The sequence below is a fragment of the Typopeltis vanoorti genome, chromosome 13 (assembly GCF_054136105.1).
Source record: "Typopeltis vanoorti isolate ZY-2024b chromosome 13, IOZ_Tvanoo_1.0, whole genome shotgun sequence".
In the NCBI taxonomy this organism is placed as follows: Eukaryota; Metazoa; Arthropoda; class Arachnida; order Uropygi; family Thelyphonidae; genus Typopeltis; species Typopeltis vanoorti.
Window position 1 is genome coordinate 39,923,799 of NC_143561.1, and position 20,322 is coordinate 39,944,120.

The 20,322-nt window shown below is 36.4% G+C and overlaps 1 protein-coding gene across 3 annotated transcripts in view; it reads right to left on the reverse strand.

The window, feature by feature from the left end:
- Elys (AT hook containing transcription factor 1 homolog) overlaps positions 1–20,322 on the reverse strand; it is a 509,801-nt gene that overhangs the window by 281,913 nt on the left and 207,566 nt on the right. For all 3 annotated transcript variants that reach the window (XM_090402410.1, XM_090402411.1, XM_090402409.1), the window contains exons 16-17: positions 18,848–18,937; positions 2,602–2,742 (exon numbers count right to left, since the gene is read on the reverse strand). In XM_090402410.1, coding sequence (XP_090258536.1) covers positions 2,602–2,742; positions 18,848–18,937 — 231 coding nt within the window. The remainder of the gene's footprint in view (positions 1–2,601; positions 2,743–18,847; positions 18,938–20,322) is intronic.

A 20,322-nucleotide genomic window follows, 5' to 3' on the forward strand; every position in this document is an offset into this window, starting at 1 on the left:
GCAGACAAGTTATGCCCATTTAAAGTGTAGATACAAGGGGCAAATAGTGGGAGTGTTTTGAGGCAGTATGGTGTGAGATGGAGGTGGACAGTATGAAATACTTAGGTGGGTGGCAACAGCCCTGGAAATGTGTAGGCCAGTGAAAAGGAAAGGTATAGGTAAACTAGCCTGGTAAATAAGAAAAGAACAATCATTATGGGTGATTTCAATTATGGTGATATAGATGGAATGAAAAACTGGGAGCAAAGAGAATGAATTTTTGGAATTTTTGAGAGACAACTACCTTAGGTAGTAAGCAATATAACAGAGAGCGTTACATGGGGATCAAGAGTCTCGGAACTGATCATCTCATCAGATGATGTTATTATAAATGGAGTGGCAAATCTTCCACCAGTTGGTGTGAGTGACCATGATGGGAACACTTTGGGGGGGGGGGGGGGGAAGTTCCTCATTTCATATTAGCAATAATATGAAATGAGGAACACACACACACAAAGACAACACAATACTTTATGAAACACATAGGGGTGACTTTAAAGTCCTATCTAGTTGATGCATTTATAGGCGGCCTAGGATGTAAACTGGGACCTCTTTTGAGAAATTTTATGCATCTGTATTTTTTTAAATTAGGTAGATTTCTAAGTGCTGCTGCAGATTCCAAAAACAGTCTTTCCTTTTTAAATTTACTATGGTGGAGCAAGGTGGTTTTCTTCCAGAAGATCATGTGAGTTGTGTACAGTACATTGGTCGGCAACCAGACTGCCATAGTCATGATTGCAGATGTAAGATTTGTGTTCATCTAAATGGATGAGGACAATAAAGTGTCCTGCTCCTGCAAGCTGGTTTATATACTCCAAGCACTGAGAGGAGGAGGGAGCTGATCTTTGGTAGAACGGATAAGGGCAGCAAGTTTTTTGGACAGACAGGTAGATCAACCACCATCCATTTAGATGAACACAAATGTTATGCCTGCAATCACGACTATGGTCAATCTGGCCTTGCAGACCATGTACTAGACACAACTCACAGGATCTTCTGGAAGAAAACCAACTTGGTCCACCACCATAAATTTAAAAAGGAAAGCCTATTTGTGGGATCTGCAGAGACACTTAGAAATCAACCTAATTTAAACAAATATGGATGCATAAAACTTCTCAAAATTTGGGAAACAATAATTGTCAGAGGTCCCAGTTTATATCCTAGGCAACCTACAAATGCCCATAAAGGGCACACCACCGAGACAGGCATGTTTCATTAAGTACTGTAGTCTTTGTGTGTGTGTGTGTGCAAGAGAGAGAGAGACAAGTGTTATTTGTACTCCCTGAAGATGTCTCAGTGACTGAGATAAAATATTCTCTCTGGGCATCTACAGATGCAGCCGTATGGTCACTCCGATGCTCGGTGATGTGCCACACCAGGTTTTGCTATGTAGTCTAGTTTGCTTTTCTGGCATCCTCAACTCTCTGAAGATCAGTCACTCCACACACACCATCTATCCATCTCATTGATGGTCTACCCCCTTCCTCTTTTTCCAGGAACTTTACCTTCTATTACTGTTCTGAGAAGTCCCCCTTCCATCCTTTCTATGTATCCAAAATATTTTAATCTTCTGTCAATATCCTTAAGGAGCCTTAAAGTTCTACTGATCTTTTTTAACATCCATTCATTTGTACACCTTTCAGTATATGATATCCTCAAAAGCCTTCTGTAACACATCACCAAGATGTTGGAAGTTTTTTTTTTCACTTGTTTAGACTATAACAAATTTAGTTTAATCCTTTATCCAAGTGTAAGCAAACAAAGTTTGCGTCTGAAGTATCTTCAGGACTGAGGCAACTCGTGGTAAAGGTGGACCAAGCTCTCATCACTCCTTGTCTTAGTATCTCCCATAATGCAAAGCACATCTCCTTGTGGATATGTATAATGCTATGCATTAAGGGAAGGGCCACTACCCAGACCAGTTTCGACCTTTATTGAGTTCTCGTCAGTGGGAGCCAAACCCAGAGGTGGAAAAAAAAAGCTGGAAGAATTGACAGGCTATCTGAACATTCTGGATCCACATATCTGCTTTACAGTGGAAACAGAAAACAACGGATTCCTCCCATTTCTGGATGTCTTTCATTTCATTCCTTAAGTCTGACCAAGGCAAACTCATATATAAAATCTACAGAGAGAGCCAACATCATTTTTATGGTTGCGAGTCATTTGGAGTAACTGCTGCTAGAAGGGAGAGTAATGAATGCAGAGAATGAATCTGAGTAAATAAGAAGCGATGTGAAAGAGTGGGAGAGTAAGAAAGGAGAGATTGAAGCGGTGTTTATGAATGAAGAAGAGAGTAGCATGAGTATAGAGAATGGGAGAACAAGTGTACAAGACAAACAGGGAAATGGGGAGACTCAGGATGATCAGGGAACATAGTGTGAGAAAGGTTTATATTCAAAGAGAAAATGAATGTATGTAGACAAGAAAAGAGTAAGATGTAGTAATAGATATTTTTTTTTAAAAAAAGCTCAAAATTTATATATTTTACAGCATTTAAATTATATGCAAGTCTTATAATTCCTTCCTTTTTGACTTGTCCAGAACACTATAAAATATTACCTTGTTCAGTAATAGGACCTGAGTGATTCTGAAACATCCACAACAAACAAATCAAGTTCTTTAACTGGCTATTGTAACTGTGCACAACTTGTAACGTATCTCGTCCAAGAGAGTGTCCAGAACAATTAAATAAAGGAACAACTGTAAAGACAAAAACTGTAGCAGCTGCATTCTAAAAAGTAATTATCACTAAATTATTTTTAGTTACACTTAAAAACTTCAATCAGTAAAAAATTTGATCATTTAAGTCAAATTTAAATTATGAGAGTTGTAAATAAAGTAGTGGCAACACTGTCAGGAGACATAGTTGGTAACTCAAATGTTGCTCTTGACAGATAGAGGCACTAGTTGCATGCACTGTATATGTGCACAAGAGGACACAGCCCATTCTAACAAATGTCCTTGTGTGGAGAAGTGATTAAAGTCAACGTCTTAATGTGGTATGGAATGATCTAGTTATGTTCACAAGATTCAAACAATTCTGGATCAAGGTCCAGGTTGCACAAGGTAAAACTGTAAGCAACTGTTATTATGGCCTGTGGCAAAATTGTCCTACTGTACACTGGACTGTCTCAAGATGGGTCAGTGCATGTCATGTGGGAGCAAGATCACCCAGATGATAATTGAAATGCAGGATGACCCACCATTTCAGATGAACATGTTGAGCTTGTTCGGGGACTCCTCGTGGTTGATCGTGATGGGCTGTATGCCAGGTAGTCAATGGAACTGGGATAAACCACCAAAGTGTTTGGCACATCTTAAAAAAAAAGAGGCTTGGTGTGTGCAAAATTTCAGCTCATTGGGTTCCACATCGCTTGAATGAGATAAAAAATAGTACACTGCCTCCATTTGGAACGAAAATGAAGGGAATGCATTCCTGAATTGTATACATAGCTACTGATGAAACTTAGGCTTATGAGCCTGAACGAAAGAGGCAATCCAACCAATAGTACCATTCAGGATCACCCAAAAAAACTTTGCGAGGAACCCAGCAAAGCCATACTGACAGTTGCTTATGATGTTCAGGGTGTCATTCTTCATCATGCTGTGCTTCAAGGGCAAACTGTTAATGTGCAGTTCTATTGACAATTTCTGGAGCACCATTTGTGTCTGGCTTTAAGGAGAAAGTGACCACATTATTTCATGGGTTCTCCACTGTGTTTGTTGCACAACAATGCATGATGTCATGAGTCGCAATTGGTGATAGAGATGTTAAACAAACAGCAATGGGAAGTACTGGAATATCCTCCATATTCCATGTTACGAGTCCTTGCAACTTTGACTTGTTCCCCAAAATGAATGAACCCATCAGATGCCTGTGGTTTTGTGATGTGCAAGAGGTTCTTTGAGCAGTAGACTACACCATCACTGATATCAACAGGCAACATTCTGCCTGTCCACAAATTTGGAAACAGGTGAAGAATATAGCAGGAGTTGCACTATCACTGATATCAACAGGCAGCATTCTGCCTGTTTCCACAAATTTGGAAACAGGTGCAGAACATAGCAGTAGATTACGTGAAGGGATGTAATTGTATAGACTTGATAAATACTTCATTTTACATTTTGTGCATTGCCATTACTTTATTTACAACCTCATAAATTAATAAATGTGAACCCTGAAACAAATGATGAAGCTAAACAAACAGATGAATAAAATTCAATTATTAAATTTTCTCTAATGATGTCCCTGTCGCTTTTCAACACTACACAATGTAAATTCCATTGCGATATCAAAAATCCTCCACCATAATAAAAGCAAATACTTTAGCTTTTGTGGGGGGGGGGGGGGAGATTAATGGAAGAAAATGGCATTAGGAATGAATTAAACATTAATGACTCCAATATTTCATCTCTATCCCAAAGACATCTTTGGGGAAACATTATAAGAACTGTAACATGTGAACATGCAAAAAAGTGGAAGTGATTAGGCTAAAAGCCTAAAGTACTGGGAGAGAGAGAGACATCCTTTATGGGTGGTGGTAATTAGAGTTTACTTGATCATGGGAAATGTCACAGAACCTAACTGCTGTTGTGAAGCATAGTTTTTCTCTATTTGATTTTGTGCAGGGTGTCCACAGTATGAGCTGTTAAATATAAATAACCATAACTGTGGTGTTGCATGTATTTCTATCTTCCAGTTTGACTGTAATAAGACAGGTTGCAAGTACAAGGAACTTTACAGACACCTGGAACTGAGAAGGAAAGATTTTTTTGCTTTATATTTTACTGGCACAAAGACTACAATGGTCATACTGCACCATAACAAAAGTTTGCAGCAGTACATAAGGTTTACAGAAAGTTATACAAGAAATTAAGCAAAAGAGTATTTACACATAGACAAAATGACAGCAAAGGTTACAGCTGCACACAGATAGTCCAAGATACATTAGTAAATAAAAAGTAAATAAAGATATATACAAAAATGTACAGAGTTAAGTTATACAGTGTCTTCATATAAATAAAATGACAGTAAAAGTTATAGCTGCACATAAGGTTAGAAGCGACAGTGGCACACAAAATAATCATATCTATATATATATATATTAGTACATAAAAATATAAATGAAAATATGCACAAAACTGTATAAGGTTGAACAATACATTATTTGAACATAAATAAAATTACAGCAAGGGTTACAACAATACACAAGGTTAAAAAGTTACAGCCATTCCCAGGTAATCAAGGATAAAATCAATGTGTGTATGTACAAAAGTCAAGTTAAACAATATGGCTTCCACATATAAACAAAGACACAGCAAAGGCCACAGTGGTACACAGGGTCACAACAGTCAAGGTCAGTAAGTAGATAATGTGAGGAATCTGTTGTTTACAATTAAATTAAACAATGTGGCATCTACAGGGTGTCCCAAAATTCATGCAAGAAGTAATTTTGATAGAAAACACAGGTTTTTAATTAAAAATTGTAATTTCTTATTGATTCATAAAGTATACAGTATAGGGTTATGCATGGAATAGCATATCGGGTAAATGGCCTCCACGGCTTTGCTGGCACATACGCACTCTTTTGTCGAAATTTTCCATGACCGTTTTGCATAAATGTGGCTGAATTTCGTTGATACAGTGCTCAATTTCCTCCTTCAAGGTGTGGGTGGTTGTGGGCTTGTTGGCATAAACCTTAGACTTCAAAAAATCCCAAAGAAAAAAGTCCAACAGCGTTAAGTCACATGATCTGGGCGGCCAATTCTGATCACCAAAACGGGAAATTACACAACCAGGAAATGACTCATGCAGTAATTGAATTGTTTCTTGGGCTGTATGGCATGTGACACAGTCTTGTTGAAACCACATGTCGTCCACATCCATATCTTGCAATTTAGGCACAAAAAACTGGATTATCATGTCACGATAGCGAGCACCATTAACTGTTATTGCCTTACCAGCCGCATTTTCGAAGAAGAATGGACCGATGATGCCTCCAGTCCAAAATCCGCACCAAACAATGACAGGTTGTGGATGCATTTGTTTCTCAACAATCATTCGTGGATTTTCTGAACCCCAAATGCGACAAAATTGTCACATTTGGGGTTTAGAAAAGCCATCAAGATGAAAATGAGCCTCATCGCTGAAGATGATTTTGTTCGAAAAATAAGCATCCACTTGTTGTCCATAATCCATTCAACGAACTTTCTTCGCTGTGTGTGGTCAGTAGGCTTCAGTTCTTGAGTCAATTGAACTTTGTAAGCATAAAGATGCAAATCTTTCGTGAGAATACGCTGTAGAGAGCTTCTCGAAATGCCCAATTCAAGACCACGGTGCCGAATTGATGTTCCTGGACTCTCAGCAACACTTTCACGAACTGCTTCGATGTTTTCTGTTGAACGACTTGTTGAAGGACGGCCAGAGTGTATAAGATCACTAATTGATCCAGTTTCCTTGAATTTTTTAATTGATCTTTTCACAGTTGATGAAGTTAAATCACTATTCTGACCATATTTTGTATGAAAATTGCGAACTGTAGCTGCCAAACCTTCATTATTTTTAAAATATGGCTCAACAATGAAAATGCGTTGTTCTTTCGTGTAGCGCTCCATTTTTAATAACCCTGAACTGTCAGCTGTCACGCTGTCTTTTTTTCTCGTTGGCAACACTTTAGCGCACAAATGGCGCTAAATTTAAATCTTGCGTCAATTTTGGGACACCCTATACATATAGGCAGAAGTACAGTAAAGGTTACAGCAACACACAAGTAGTTGAGGACAACTTAGCATATATGTACAACTGTACATACAAAGATCAAGTTAAGCAGTGTAGCATTCACCTATAAGTAAAGCCACATCTTAAGTACACAGTGGTACACAAGGTTCAAGAGCAGTACATAAATAGTTAAGGTGATTTATTGAATAATATTTATGTACTAAAATTTAATTGAACGATGTGGTATCTACATATGAGTAAAATTACAGCAAAGTTGTAGCAGTACATAAATAGTCAAGGATAAATAACAAGATTATGTTTATGTACAAAATTGAGCGATGTGGGATCTACTTATAGATAAAATTATAGTCAAATATGTTTGTATAGGTTGATTTTTTTGTAGAAATTTAAAAACATCATACAATTTGTCTGAGTCTGACAGCATTTGTCTGATTGTATAGGGCGCAGCCAGATGAATAAAGATGCCATTCCTTTCTTGTGTGAAGTACTAGCACTCCACACATTAATGGTGAGACAAGTGTTACATTCCTCACACACACAGGTGGATTCTCAGTCCTCAGTAAATATGAGTGGGTAAGATGACTGTGGCCTATGCAGAGCATAGCTAGAACAACTTCTCTCCTGTTCCTACATTCACTAGACTGCCAGTGCCTAATTTCAGGTTTAATCTCATACAGTTTGTTTGTTAGTGCTTCCTGCTAGGAGTACTGCCATTGGGCTTTTAACTTTGATTTTATTATTTGTGTGTAGTCAGTGTGTGGAATGGTCAAACAAGATATTGAGAAAGAATGAGTTGATCTAGTAGCTCCATGTTACAACTGTTAAACAAAATCCTTAATTCCGATTGATGTGGCTGGGAATCCAGTAAAACTGAACATCAATATTAAGGATCTTTATATTTTGTTTAACAGTTGTAACACCTCCCCAAGTATTGGGTGTGGATCAGAGAAGAGACAGCCTGTAAAGAGCTTAAAGAGTCTGTATAAATTACACACTTTTGGAAGGAGTTTTCTTTTATATGTATAAGTGCAAGATAAATGGCATGTAACTCTGCTGTATAATTACTGCAATCAGATGGGATTTGGTTGGAGATCATAATATTAAGAAACCAGCAGCACTTCCAACAGATGTCTCTGATCTTGAACCAATAGATGGGCAAGAAATCAGAGTGAACTGCTCTGTGGGCATTAAACAATTGAATGTAGACAGATGGGGGTCTCACTCAGTTGACTGAGTGAGAGGTTGCAAGATGGGGGGTGTAAGCCTGTCCAGAGAGGGGATGCTGTTTTGTATCAAACAGGTAGTGTTGTTAATGCCTATAGCTTCTTTGATGCGCATACCAATAGGACGAATGGCAGTCTGATGTGTGTGTGATATTGAGTCTTGTGATATAGAAAAAAGAGACTGGTTCATGTAGGTGATCAGGAAGGGACTTTATTTTTTGACCATAGTTGAGCAACAGATATTTTCGTTTGAGTGATAAAGGAGGTTTATTTGATTCTACATAAAGACTTTGAATGGGTGATGTGTCAAAGGCACCAGTTGCTATTCGGATACTCTGATGATGGATAGGTCCAACCACTGGAGTGTGCTCTTGCTTACAGAACTATAAACCTGGAATCCATAATCAATTTTGAGTGCACAAGTGCATGATAAACGCATAGTAAAGAACTTCAATCAACATTCCCATTCAGTAGAGGATAGGTGCAGAGGATATTCAATGACTCAATGATTTTTTGCACTTTTGCTAAAGATGACAAATGTGTGTAGAGTATGTTAGTTTTCTGAGTCAAAGATAAGGCCCAGAAATTTAGTCTCTCGTGCTACTGGGATATTAGTTTGTCCCATTATTAAATCAGGATCAGGGTGAAGGGTGCATTTCTGGCAGAAGTGCACTCTTCTCTGCTGAATCCTTGACATTGAGCCCCAGGAAGAGACACAACTGATTGCTTGTTAATGACTCTCATATTTCAAGAATGACAATAAATTGTAACGTCATTATCATAAAGGCAATTGCTTATTGTAGGAGGAAGCTGTTCAGTGACTGAGTTCACTTTAACGGCGAAGAAGTTCACACTTAAGACAGCCTCGAGGAAAACATCCTCTTCTTGGTAATATGACCAAGATAACATACTTTCCACTGTGACATGGAAGGCTCAAATGGAAAAAAAGTTTTATTAAAAATGGCTAGGTGTCCCCTCAGAGCTAGATTAAACAGGTCTTTTAATATACCACATCTGCAGGTTGTGTCATAAGCTATTTCAATGTTGAAGAACACTGAAACCACATGTTCTCATTTGAGAAAAGCATCTGTTATACATGTTTCTAAGCAGATCAAATGGTCCAAGGTTGATTGGTGTTTACAAAAGCCACATCGTGTGTTGGAAAGAAGTTAGATGCTTTCTAGGTACCAGAGGACCTTGCATTTAACATTTTTTGTCCTAAGACCTTACATAGACAGCTAGTCAGAGCGATTGGGCAATAATTATTAGTCTGTGTTGAATCCTTACCTGCTTTTGGGATATCAATTATAACTGACTAATGTCAAGAGTCCAGAAACTCTTCCTTTGTAAATATTCTGTTATATAATAAGAGTAGGAAATCCACAGAAGATAACTGGAGGTGCTTATCATCTCATAATGGATATCATAGGGGCCTACTGAGTTAGGATGAGATAGCAAAAGAACTCTTTTGAGTTCCTCTTTAATAAATGGATTGTCATATGGCATCGTGTCTTTGGTACAGATGCTTAATCATTGTTTCTCATTGCTCTTTTAATATTAAAAACTCACGGGGATATAAGGCAGTTGCTGAGATTGCTTGTCTACAATAGCTTTTGGAATTCATGATGATGCATCAATTATATTCCAAGGCAGACAGCTAATGTGTTCTGTATCTACCATTCATCTTATGGATTTTATCCCATACAGTTTTAGTACTAGTTGTTTGATTGATCAATGATGTAAATTGGATCCAAGATGGTCTGTGATTCTGACATCTCACATAGTGTGTTTAAATGTAATTAAGTTTGTTGCAGTAGGGTATCTGCAAAATATATCTCGTGCTCATCTTGGCCTTTTTTGTCTGGGTTCCACCAAAGCTTTGGATAGAGTGGAAATTGGGATGATGTTTTTGGAATTGCTGCGGTTGCTGTATAGACAATAAGACCTGTGACATGCTTCACTGCTTCGTTAATAATACACCCTCTGTCCAAAAAGAAACCGAACTTTTGACAGAAAATAAAACACGGGCCAATTATAATTATTTAAATCATTTATTTTAATCAATATACTCTCCCTCAGCTTCGATACAGCATTTGGCATAGTCAATTAATTCGTTAAATGAGTTTTTTATATCAGTTTTTGGGATACTGTTGAGGATCGTGGTTACTGCCGCTTGAACGTTTTCAATGGTGTGGTACCGCTTTCCTTTCATCGGCAAATGAAGTCAGGGGAAGAGAAAGAAGTCACAGGGTACTAAATCAGGTGAATACAGCGAGTGATCCAACACACAAACTTGGTTTTTGCTCATAAACTGTCTCACAATGTTCAAACGATGAGATGGGGCATTATCGTGCAAATATTAACCAGCTACCTGCATCATGATATTCATGCTGCACACAATGAATTCTCGCTATCAATCGCTTCAAAACTTCGAGATAAAACTCACCATTGACCGTTTGGCCAGGCAGAATGAATTCTTTGTGGATAATGCCCTTGGAATCGTAGAAACAAATCAGCATTGTCTTTACAGTTGACTTCTCCAAAGCGACTTTTTTTCGGATGCTCCTCTTCTGGTGGTCTCCGTCCAGCACTCTGTTTTGGGCTCATACTCAAAACTCCACGTTTCATCACCAGTAACGATCGTTTCAAGGAAGTTTGAGTCCTTACAATGAGGTCCTTGCAGTGTTCAATTCAATGCATTTTTTTGGTCATCGGTCAACTTGTGGGGAACAAATCGCGAATTCAATTTACGAAGGCCCAAACTCCAGTTCAAAATGTTGTGCACAGTTGATTTTGAAATCCCCAGTTCATCATCAATCAATCCCACGGACGATTTCGGGTTTTCTTTGATGAAATCACACACTTTTTGAATGTTAACTTCCCTCAGTCCAGTTTTTGGATGACCCGGCTTTTCATCATCCTCAAGCGTCTCACGACCACTTTGAAATCGCTTAAACTACTCGTAAACTTGAGTAGGGGATAAGCATTCATCACCATATGCTTTTTGATGCATTTGATGCGTTTCGGTAAACCTTTTACCAAGTTTAGTCTTGAGCAGGATAAAATTGAATTTCATATCGAAAAGAAGAACATGTAAGAAAGTTTTAAAGAGAATAAAAGTTGAGCAGCTCTCAGATGTGAACTGTAGACAAAAATACACAAATATTATTCAAGAAAAAATGAAGGAGTTTGAGAGCAGGAACCAAACTTTGGAGATTCAGTGGCAAACCCTGAAGAAAACACTGATTGATTCAGTCAGAGAGGTATGTGGTAAGGTTGTCTGTAAGGATAGAAAAATCAGAACTCCATAGTGGACACAGGAAGTTAAAGAGGCAGTGAAGGAAAAGAAGAAAGCATATCAAAAGTTCCTGTCAAATAATTCAGCTTGTGCTTTCAGAGAATACAGAGACAAACATAAGAAAACTAAACACTGTCTAAAACTGGCTAAACAAAAGTCATGGGAGGACTTTGGCAAGAAAATAGAAAATAAATATCAAATTAAATTTGGAAATAGCAGAATCAGCAAAGCTGGTTTGACAGGAACTCAACTGAATAATTTTACATGGAATAAGAGAGAGATTACTCAAAAGACTAAACTAGCTGTATGACAGTATTCAAACCAATTTTAACTTATGGGTCAGAAACTCTTAATCAAAGACTACAGATATGAGAGTTCTGAGAAAGATAAGGAAACTGAATAGATAGCATCAATGGCAGTATCATATTAAAATTAGGATATTAGGAAAGAACTGGCCATTGTTAACATTCAGGAATGTGTTAGCAGAGCTAATCTCAGGTGGTATGGCCACTTAAACAGAATGTGAGAGGAAAATTAGCTAAACATGTGTTCTTTGCTAGGATGGCAGGAAAAAACCCATAAGACCAAGATGAGTATCAGTATCAATATCAGTAGAGATACTGATACAGTAAAAAAGTGCCTCTGAACACAGAAATATAAGATCTGATAATATTGGAATGTTCAGAGATAAGAATGTTCTGGAGAAAAATTACTGATAGGAAGTTAGTAATGATGTAACTTTTCATGTAGCACTATCATAAGATCATATACACCCCCGATGGTATAGGTCAGAAATTTGATGATAATGAACTACTTGTATATAGTGATATATATAAGGTGATTTCCAAGTGTATATACACTTGGAAATCGCCTCAAGATAACCAACATAATATTGTCAGAAATCAAATTGATTATATACTGATAAATAAAAGATTCCACAGTAGTATAAAGAGCGCAAAGACTTATCCTGGAGCAGATATCTCATCAGACCACAATCCCATAGTTGCAGAAGTACGTCTTAGATTAAAATCAGCTAAAAAATCACAAAAGAAGAAAAAGAAAATTGATGTAGAAAAACTGAAAGACCCGAACATAAATAAAAGTGCCAAGACACAGCTTAACCTGCGATTACAACAGATTAACATAGAAGAAAATAAAAGTGTGGAATCTCTTTGGAATAGCTTAAAGAATGGCATCGTAACAACAAGTATTGAAGAAGTAGGTTATGTGAATAATATAAAACAACAGGAATGGATGACAGATGAGATTCTTTCTCTTATTGATACAAGAAGAATGTATAAAAACAAAGACCTAGCCAGGTATACAGAAACACATAACATCATCAAGAAAAAAATAAAAGAAGCCAAGGAAAATTGGATGAAAAATTTATGTACTGAAATTGAACTGCTTCAGAAACAACATGATAATTTCAATCTGTATAAGAAAATCAACGAAATTTCCGGAAAACTGAGGAAAAAGCAAATAGTGTCTCTAAGAGACGAAAATGGAAAAATAGTTCTATAAAATAAATATAAAAGATAACATTCAAGGACCAGCAATCATGAAATGCGAAATAGAGAATGCTATACAAACAAGTAAAACAGGAAAAGCTAGTGAACCAGATGGTGTGCAAACAGAATTTTTAAAATTAATCGAACCAGATAACATCAAACTTCTTGAAAAACTATTTAATAAAATATATGAAAGTGATGAATTTCCATCAGATTGGCTCAAATCTACATTTATCACTATCCCAAAGAAATCCAAAGCGAATTCCTGTGGTGACTTTCGACTTATTAGTCTAATGAGCCAAACATTAAAAATATTTTTGAAAGTAATTCAGAATCGCATTTATAGAAAAAGTGAAGAAACTCTAAGTGAAACACAATTCGGCTTTCGGAATGGTTTTGGTACTAGAGAGGCCCTTTTCTGTACCCAAATATTGATACAAAAATGCATAGAAAAACAGAAATCTGTCTTTATGTGTTTCATAGATTTTGAAAAAGCATTCGATAAAGTCAGACACACCAACTTAATAGAAATCCTTCACCAAATAAGGCTAGACGAACAAGACATAAGACTAATAACAAATCTGTATTGGAATCAGTCAGCTACCGTTCAATTAGACAACATTACCACCAGTGATATTAACATCAAAAGAGGAGTGAGACAAGGATGTGTGCTCTCACCACTCCTGTTCAACATATACGCAGAGGTAATCTTTAAAAAAGCATTGGAAGAATGTCCAGAGGGAATCACAATAAATGGAAAGATTGTTAACAACCTACGATATGCAGATGACACCGTGCTAATTGCAGATAACATTATGGATCTCCAAAAACTCGTTGACAGAGTATACATAGAAAGCCAAAGAATGGGAATAAATATAAACATCAACAAGACAAAATACATGATCATCAGCAAACATCCAGCCTCATCAATGAAACTGACACTCAATGGGAAAAATATTGATCAAGTGTCAAAATATAAATATCTTGGTTGCTGGCTTAATGAACGGTGGGATCCAGAAATAGATATAAAGACAAGGATTGAAGTTGCACGGCAGTCCTTCATGAAAATGAGAACACTATTCTGCAATAAAGACCTAAACATGGAAGTCAGATGCCGAATGCTGAAATGTTATGTGTGGTCTATTCTGCTCTATGGAGTTGAAACATGGACATTGAAGGCGACAACCATCAAAAAAATCGAAGCCTTTGAGATGTGGCTATACGGAAGAATGCTAAAGATATCATGGACAGAAAAAATTACCAATGAAGATGTCTTAAAATCCACTGGCAAAGCTAAACATCTTGTACAAATAATCAAGAAACGAAAAACATCATATCTTGGACACATCATGAAAAACAGCAAATACCAACTTCTACAAACTATTTTGGTAGGAAGAATTGATGGCAAAGGAACTAGAGGAAGAAAAAGAATATCATGGTTTGACAACATCAAGACATGGACAGGAAAGAGCAGTGCACAACTGCTCAGATTAACACAAGAGCGCAGTTTGTTCGCCAAGATGGTCGCTGACCTTCGATAGAAGATAGCACAATAAGAAGAAGAGTATATAGTGACTGATAACTTCAAATCAATTGCCTTAGTATTCCATGATGCATAGCAGCCTTATGTAACCAAGTGAATAAACATTCTATAATAACCTCTGATCCATAATAGTTTAATAATAAGATGATATATCTTTTTGATACTTGTATATAATATATGATTTCTGTATTAATTTATTCTTGGTATCTTCCTGGCTCTGGATCTCACAGATGAAACTGCAATAAAAGTTAAAACCAGTTCAGGAGGTGACCTACAGCATTATGGGGTAGATGTGATACTGAAGACAGTTCAGGCAAGAACCCTTCTTGGTTATAATCCCATTAAATACAGGATACTTTGTATCAGACTTAAGACTCATCCTACCAATATCTCAATCATGGCAGTTTATGCATTCCACACAGATAGGCAGAGCAAGGAATTCTATGAAAGCTTACAGATTATTTTGGACTGCCTACCAAGGAGAGATGTACTTTACATCTCAGGGGATTTTAATGCAAATATCAGAAAGAGTATGAGAATTACGCCTGAGTGTGATATGTTTGGTCGGTGATGGTGAAAAAGTGTTGGAGTTTATCCATGCTAACAGATTATTTATTACCAAAACCTGATTCCAGAAATACCCACGATGGACCTGGACACCAGACGCTGATAGGTCAAGGCACCAGATTGATTACATCCTGGCTCTCCAATGGTGAAAGTCAAGCATCTCTGATGTCGATACTTGTACTGGAGCAGTTTGTGGTACAGATCAACTACTAAGAGCCAAAATAAGTCTAAGACGCCGAAACCTTCAAAGTCAGGCACATCCCACTAAAGTGGATGTCAGAGTAATTCCTAGTGGGTTCATATAAGAAACATCAACTTGGTTGGGTGATTTTTTGGGGACTAGTCAGGCGAACTCATCAGAAATGCTTTGGGAAGGAATCAAGGTTATAAAACAGGATACGGTCAAGAAGTATCCCTGTCCAATACTAAGAGACCCAGGATATCAGATTCAACAAGAGATTTAATCGAAAGAAGGCAGTTGGGAAAACAGAGACACAGGGACTGAAGAATGTAAGAGATTACATAGAGAAGTCAGAAGAGCCATTAGACAGGACAAGAAAAATTTTTATACTAATAAATATGAAGTGATAGCGTTCCAGATGAGGAGGAGGCACAATTATAAAAAAGATGTTTTCTTTAGTTTGTGACCTAAAGCACAAGTTTAAGTCCAAATTGAATGTCATCAAAGAGAGGAATGGAACAGACTAACAGAAGAGAAATCAAAAAGAGATGAAAAGAATACTGTGAAGAACTGTACAACAACAGAGAAGATAAAGAAAATTTGGAGCAGCCCTCTCACCAGGAAAATTTCAATTTGGAACCTCCTCTACTTAGACATGAGATTGAAGGTACAGTTAAAGTCCTGGGTGTAGATGGAATCCCAGCAGAGTTAATTAAGGCTACAGAGGATGGAGGGATAAGTGTTTCATAAATTGATTATGCGGATATAGGAAACAGAATCATGGTCTAGAGACGGGAAGAAGTCAGATTTTATACCACTACATAAGAAGGAAAATATGAAATACTGCAAGAACTATAGAACTATTTGTTTAATATCTCATGCAGGCAAGATTGCAATTAGACTAGCTCAGTGGATGTGGTGTTTGCACACCACAGCGCTGCTTGACCACACGAAGGAAGACTTGCTTTTGAATCTAGTCGGCGACTAGAGGAAATTTTTCTAAGCCTTTTTTTTGACCGGTTCCAAAGTTAGTCGATCTCTGGCACGGCCAAGTGGGTTTTTTCCTCTCGGAAACTCGGTTTTTTGTCTCGTAAACTCAAGAAAATCGACCGTAGAAAACCCACATTATATCATACATTAAATATATTGTGTCAGGGTTAAGAACCACGAGATGGCAGCACTTGTTGAGCCATCTCTCTCTCTCTCTTCACTGCGTGTCGCTTAATTAGTGATAGCTTTGAGCCAGCTATCTCTGATTGGGTACCAGTAGAGATTGAACTGCCCACTCAGTCTCCAAAAGTTAGATAGACTAAAAACGGCCTCACCTACTCTCTATATGGGAATAAAAAGGCATTAGCTGATTTTTTTTTTCTGATTTCTAAATAGGACTGAGGCCAAAGTTGAAGATGAATGAGGAACAAGCAGGATTTAGGAAAGGTAAGGGTACCAGAGATCAGATCCTTTGCCTTTAGACTACTCAAAAGCTTCAGGGTAGTCTATAAAACACATTACCACAGGGAGTCTAAATTCTTTATACTTTTGACTGTGTTCAGCATGTGAAACTGTGGGAAGTAATGAAAAGAATAGGTTTTCCTCAACACACTATCAGTCTGATAGATAGCTTGTACAGGATATCATGCAGGAGAAGAAGCCAAGGTAAGAACAGGATTAACTGAATGGCTTCAGGTTGGAAAGGGAGTTAGACAAGAATGCCTACTATCTCCCACGTGTTTAGTATCTATGCTGAGGACCTCATCTGTGTAGCACTGGATGAGCTCAAAATAAGAATTAGGATAGGTGGTAGACTGATCAATAATCTGAGGTATGCTGATGATACAGTACTTCTCTGTAATGACAAGGAAGAACTAGGACTAATTCTTGACAAAGTTAACAAGATCAATAAGAACAGAACACTTCAGCTCAATCCTAGCAAGACAAAGATTATGGCTTTCAAAGGAAATACATATAAGAAGCTCCTGAGAAACAAGTGCACCTTAATGGAAAAATAATTAAGGAAGTAAGCAAGTTCGAGTACTGGGATCCATTATTAACATGAAGAATTGCTGTTCAGAAGATGTCAGAAGATTAGCAATGGCTAAAACAACAGTCAATGCCTTGTCTAAAATCTGGAAGGATGGATCCATCTCCACAGGAACAAAGTTGGGAATTTTGGATGCAGTCGTGTTTCCAACAGCAACTTATAGATCTGAGACTTGGAACCTAAAGAAGTCTAATAGGAAAAGGATCACTGCTTTTGAGATGTGGTGTTATAGAAGAATGCTGTTGAGGATATCATATACTGAAAGGCGGACAAATGGATGGATTTTAGAAAGGATTAGTAGAACTTTAAGGCTCCTTTAGGTATTGACAGAAGAAACCTGAAATACTTTGGATACATTGAAAGGATGGAAGAAGGAGTTCTCAGAACAGTAATAGAAAGCAAAGTTCCTGGAAAAAGAGGAAGGAAGGAATAGACCATCAATAAGATTGTGTGTGTGTGTGTGTGTGGAGTGACTGATCTTCACAGTGTTGAAGCCTCCAGATAAACATACAATAGCAGGACCACGTGGTAAGGACTGGTGTAGCACATCATGAAACATCTGAGTGACCACACAGCATCTGTTGATGTCTAATGAACAGCTGGAATACTTTATGTAAGCAATATATGCATAATGATTTCTACTCTCTTCTTGCTCAAAGGGGGGCTTTGGACCTAAACTTTGGATCTGCACTTTTTTTTTAACTTCACTTCCTTGATTGGTTCATCCACTTCATTTGTGGAATGACTTCTGGACTTAGAAAGATAAACTGCAGAAATTCTGCTTATCTTCTATATAATTTCAATAAGACCATCATAAACACTGTTCCACTTACTTAAAAGCATTCAGGTGGTGTAGCAAGTGGAGATACAAATTCAGTCTTTGATACATCCCACAGAAAGAAATTCAGTGTTTTTTTCATTTTTTTTTATGTTACTCCCAACCTACAAAGGGTTGTAAATCTGTAGTGTATTAATACCATGAGTTGAATGAGAATTTTTATTATTATTGTTATTTATTTTTGTCAAGAAACTCTGCTCTCTCTTAGAGACTAAACATGGAACTTTATCAATCTATTTTAAGCCTCCAATGGGAAAGGGAGACAAAAAAAACTCTTATTGCAACTCACTCACTGTAACTACTGGAAAGTCAAAAGTAAGCCCATATGCATGATGTTGTTATAAGCAAAATTCACCACAGCAATTCTATTCTAGATTAGACTATCAGATTCTTATTTTATCTCATTTTTTACACGAGATAAAATAATCCTCAAGGTCATCCTTAGGAATACATATCATAGAAAACACAAGCTAATCCAATATTAAAACATGTAGCAGATTGAAACAGAACACATTAACTTGATTAATTCAAAATTAAAAAGGGAAAAAATAAAAATAAACGAGGAAAAAAATAGCAATAACAAATATAGAAATAAATTTTGAATACAAAAAAAATCTGTGTAAAACTGTTCATTACTCAGCAAAAATTTTAAGTTAGTACAACTCCAAAATCTTTGTTATATCATCTTTTATCAGCAAAGATAATAATACTATGTAAGCTGAAATAATTCATTCATTTTTGAGGCTTGATTTTAATTAGGTTAAAAAAAAAGGTCTGTAAAATGAAGATAAGCTAAATATATTAACAAATTCTATATAACTCAAATTAGATATAGTTATTTATTCATAATATTATGATACTTACATAGTTTATCAATTGATGTCTTGATATTTGTAACTCTCTTCCATGTCCACTCCATTAAAAATTTCAGTGTGCAACCACTATGACTCATTTCTATAAAATATATATATCATGTTAATATTAAATATATAATAATAATGAATAGTGATAATGCACTTACACTCTACTAAATAGTAACTATGCTACAAAAAATTAAAATATCATTTTAAATATATGCAACAATAAGGATTTGAGTGTTTTCAATTTTATGAGAATGATTCTTACAAGTAAAGTAATAAGTCCAGGAACTTTTGATGGAAGAATAAAGAAACATGTAAGACATTTGATCTATATGAAAAAAAAAGTAGCTAAACAAAACTAATGGGAAGGCTTGGAAGGAATATAGATGGTAAATAAATATTAAGCTCTGTGGTTGGTATTTTTCAAATTGTATTACTTTTGGTATGAACCAAAATGAAAAAACACTGAGTAAAATTTCTTACTGAAGCTTTTTAATGAAAGTAATACCAAAAAAAGATATGCCAAAATTGGCAAATGTTCCAGAAGTTATTAAAAAATTACAAATGAAGAAAAGAGTAATGTAAAAGGAACATTGATGCTAAAGGTGACATAACTGACGATAAAGATATAATGTGCATGGAGTAATAACTCAAAAAATTGTTAAATGAAACAAGAAGTGACAGTGTAAAAAAATGCAGTAAATTATGTCGACTATGCCATTTTGTAAAACTTATCTATATTTCGCTATCCTGCTTTGCCTTTGGTTCTTTATCTTCAATTAACCTTCGTTATTATGGTTGGCCATCTTAACTTCTGAACCTGTCTTATCTCTCACGCTCTACAGTCTTGCAAATTTATTTGTTTATTGACCGTGCCAGCTAGACAATATATTGAAAATGAGAGTATAAGATGTTAGTCAAAGACAATGCAGGTATCTTTAATTGAAATCGTAATTCCCCGCTTTATCCTACTATAACCTTAAATCAGGCATGGCAATTGAATAAAAATCGTATGTATTACTCGCATACAGGTTCAAAAAAAAAAAATTTTTTTTTTTTTTAGATAGTGCACTGACAATTCACGGTTCAGTATGTTGTTTACAAGCAATTACAAACCTAAAGAATATCCACAGTATATACACTAAGTGGATACAAACTCCTTATTCTTCTAACTTTAGTCATGAATTATCATAGGATCTAAACATGACATTATGCAATCACAAAACACATGCCGGTCAAATCCAAGTTACTATTACTTATACAATGTCTCACTCATACATTACATACAATAGTTGCATGCATTCACTACACATATTTTTTTTAGAAATACAATTACTTACAAGTTTCATTTTCACAAACAATCCTTCACGTTAATCAATGTTCCACAAGAATCTTCCTATCGTTCCTTTCACTCACTATGTTGCTCCTTTCTTTCCTGATGTCTTGACATTACATTTTCTTTGTAGTGGCGATCCAAAT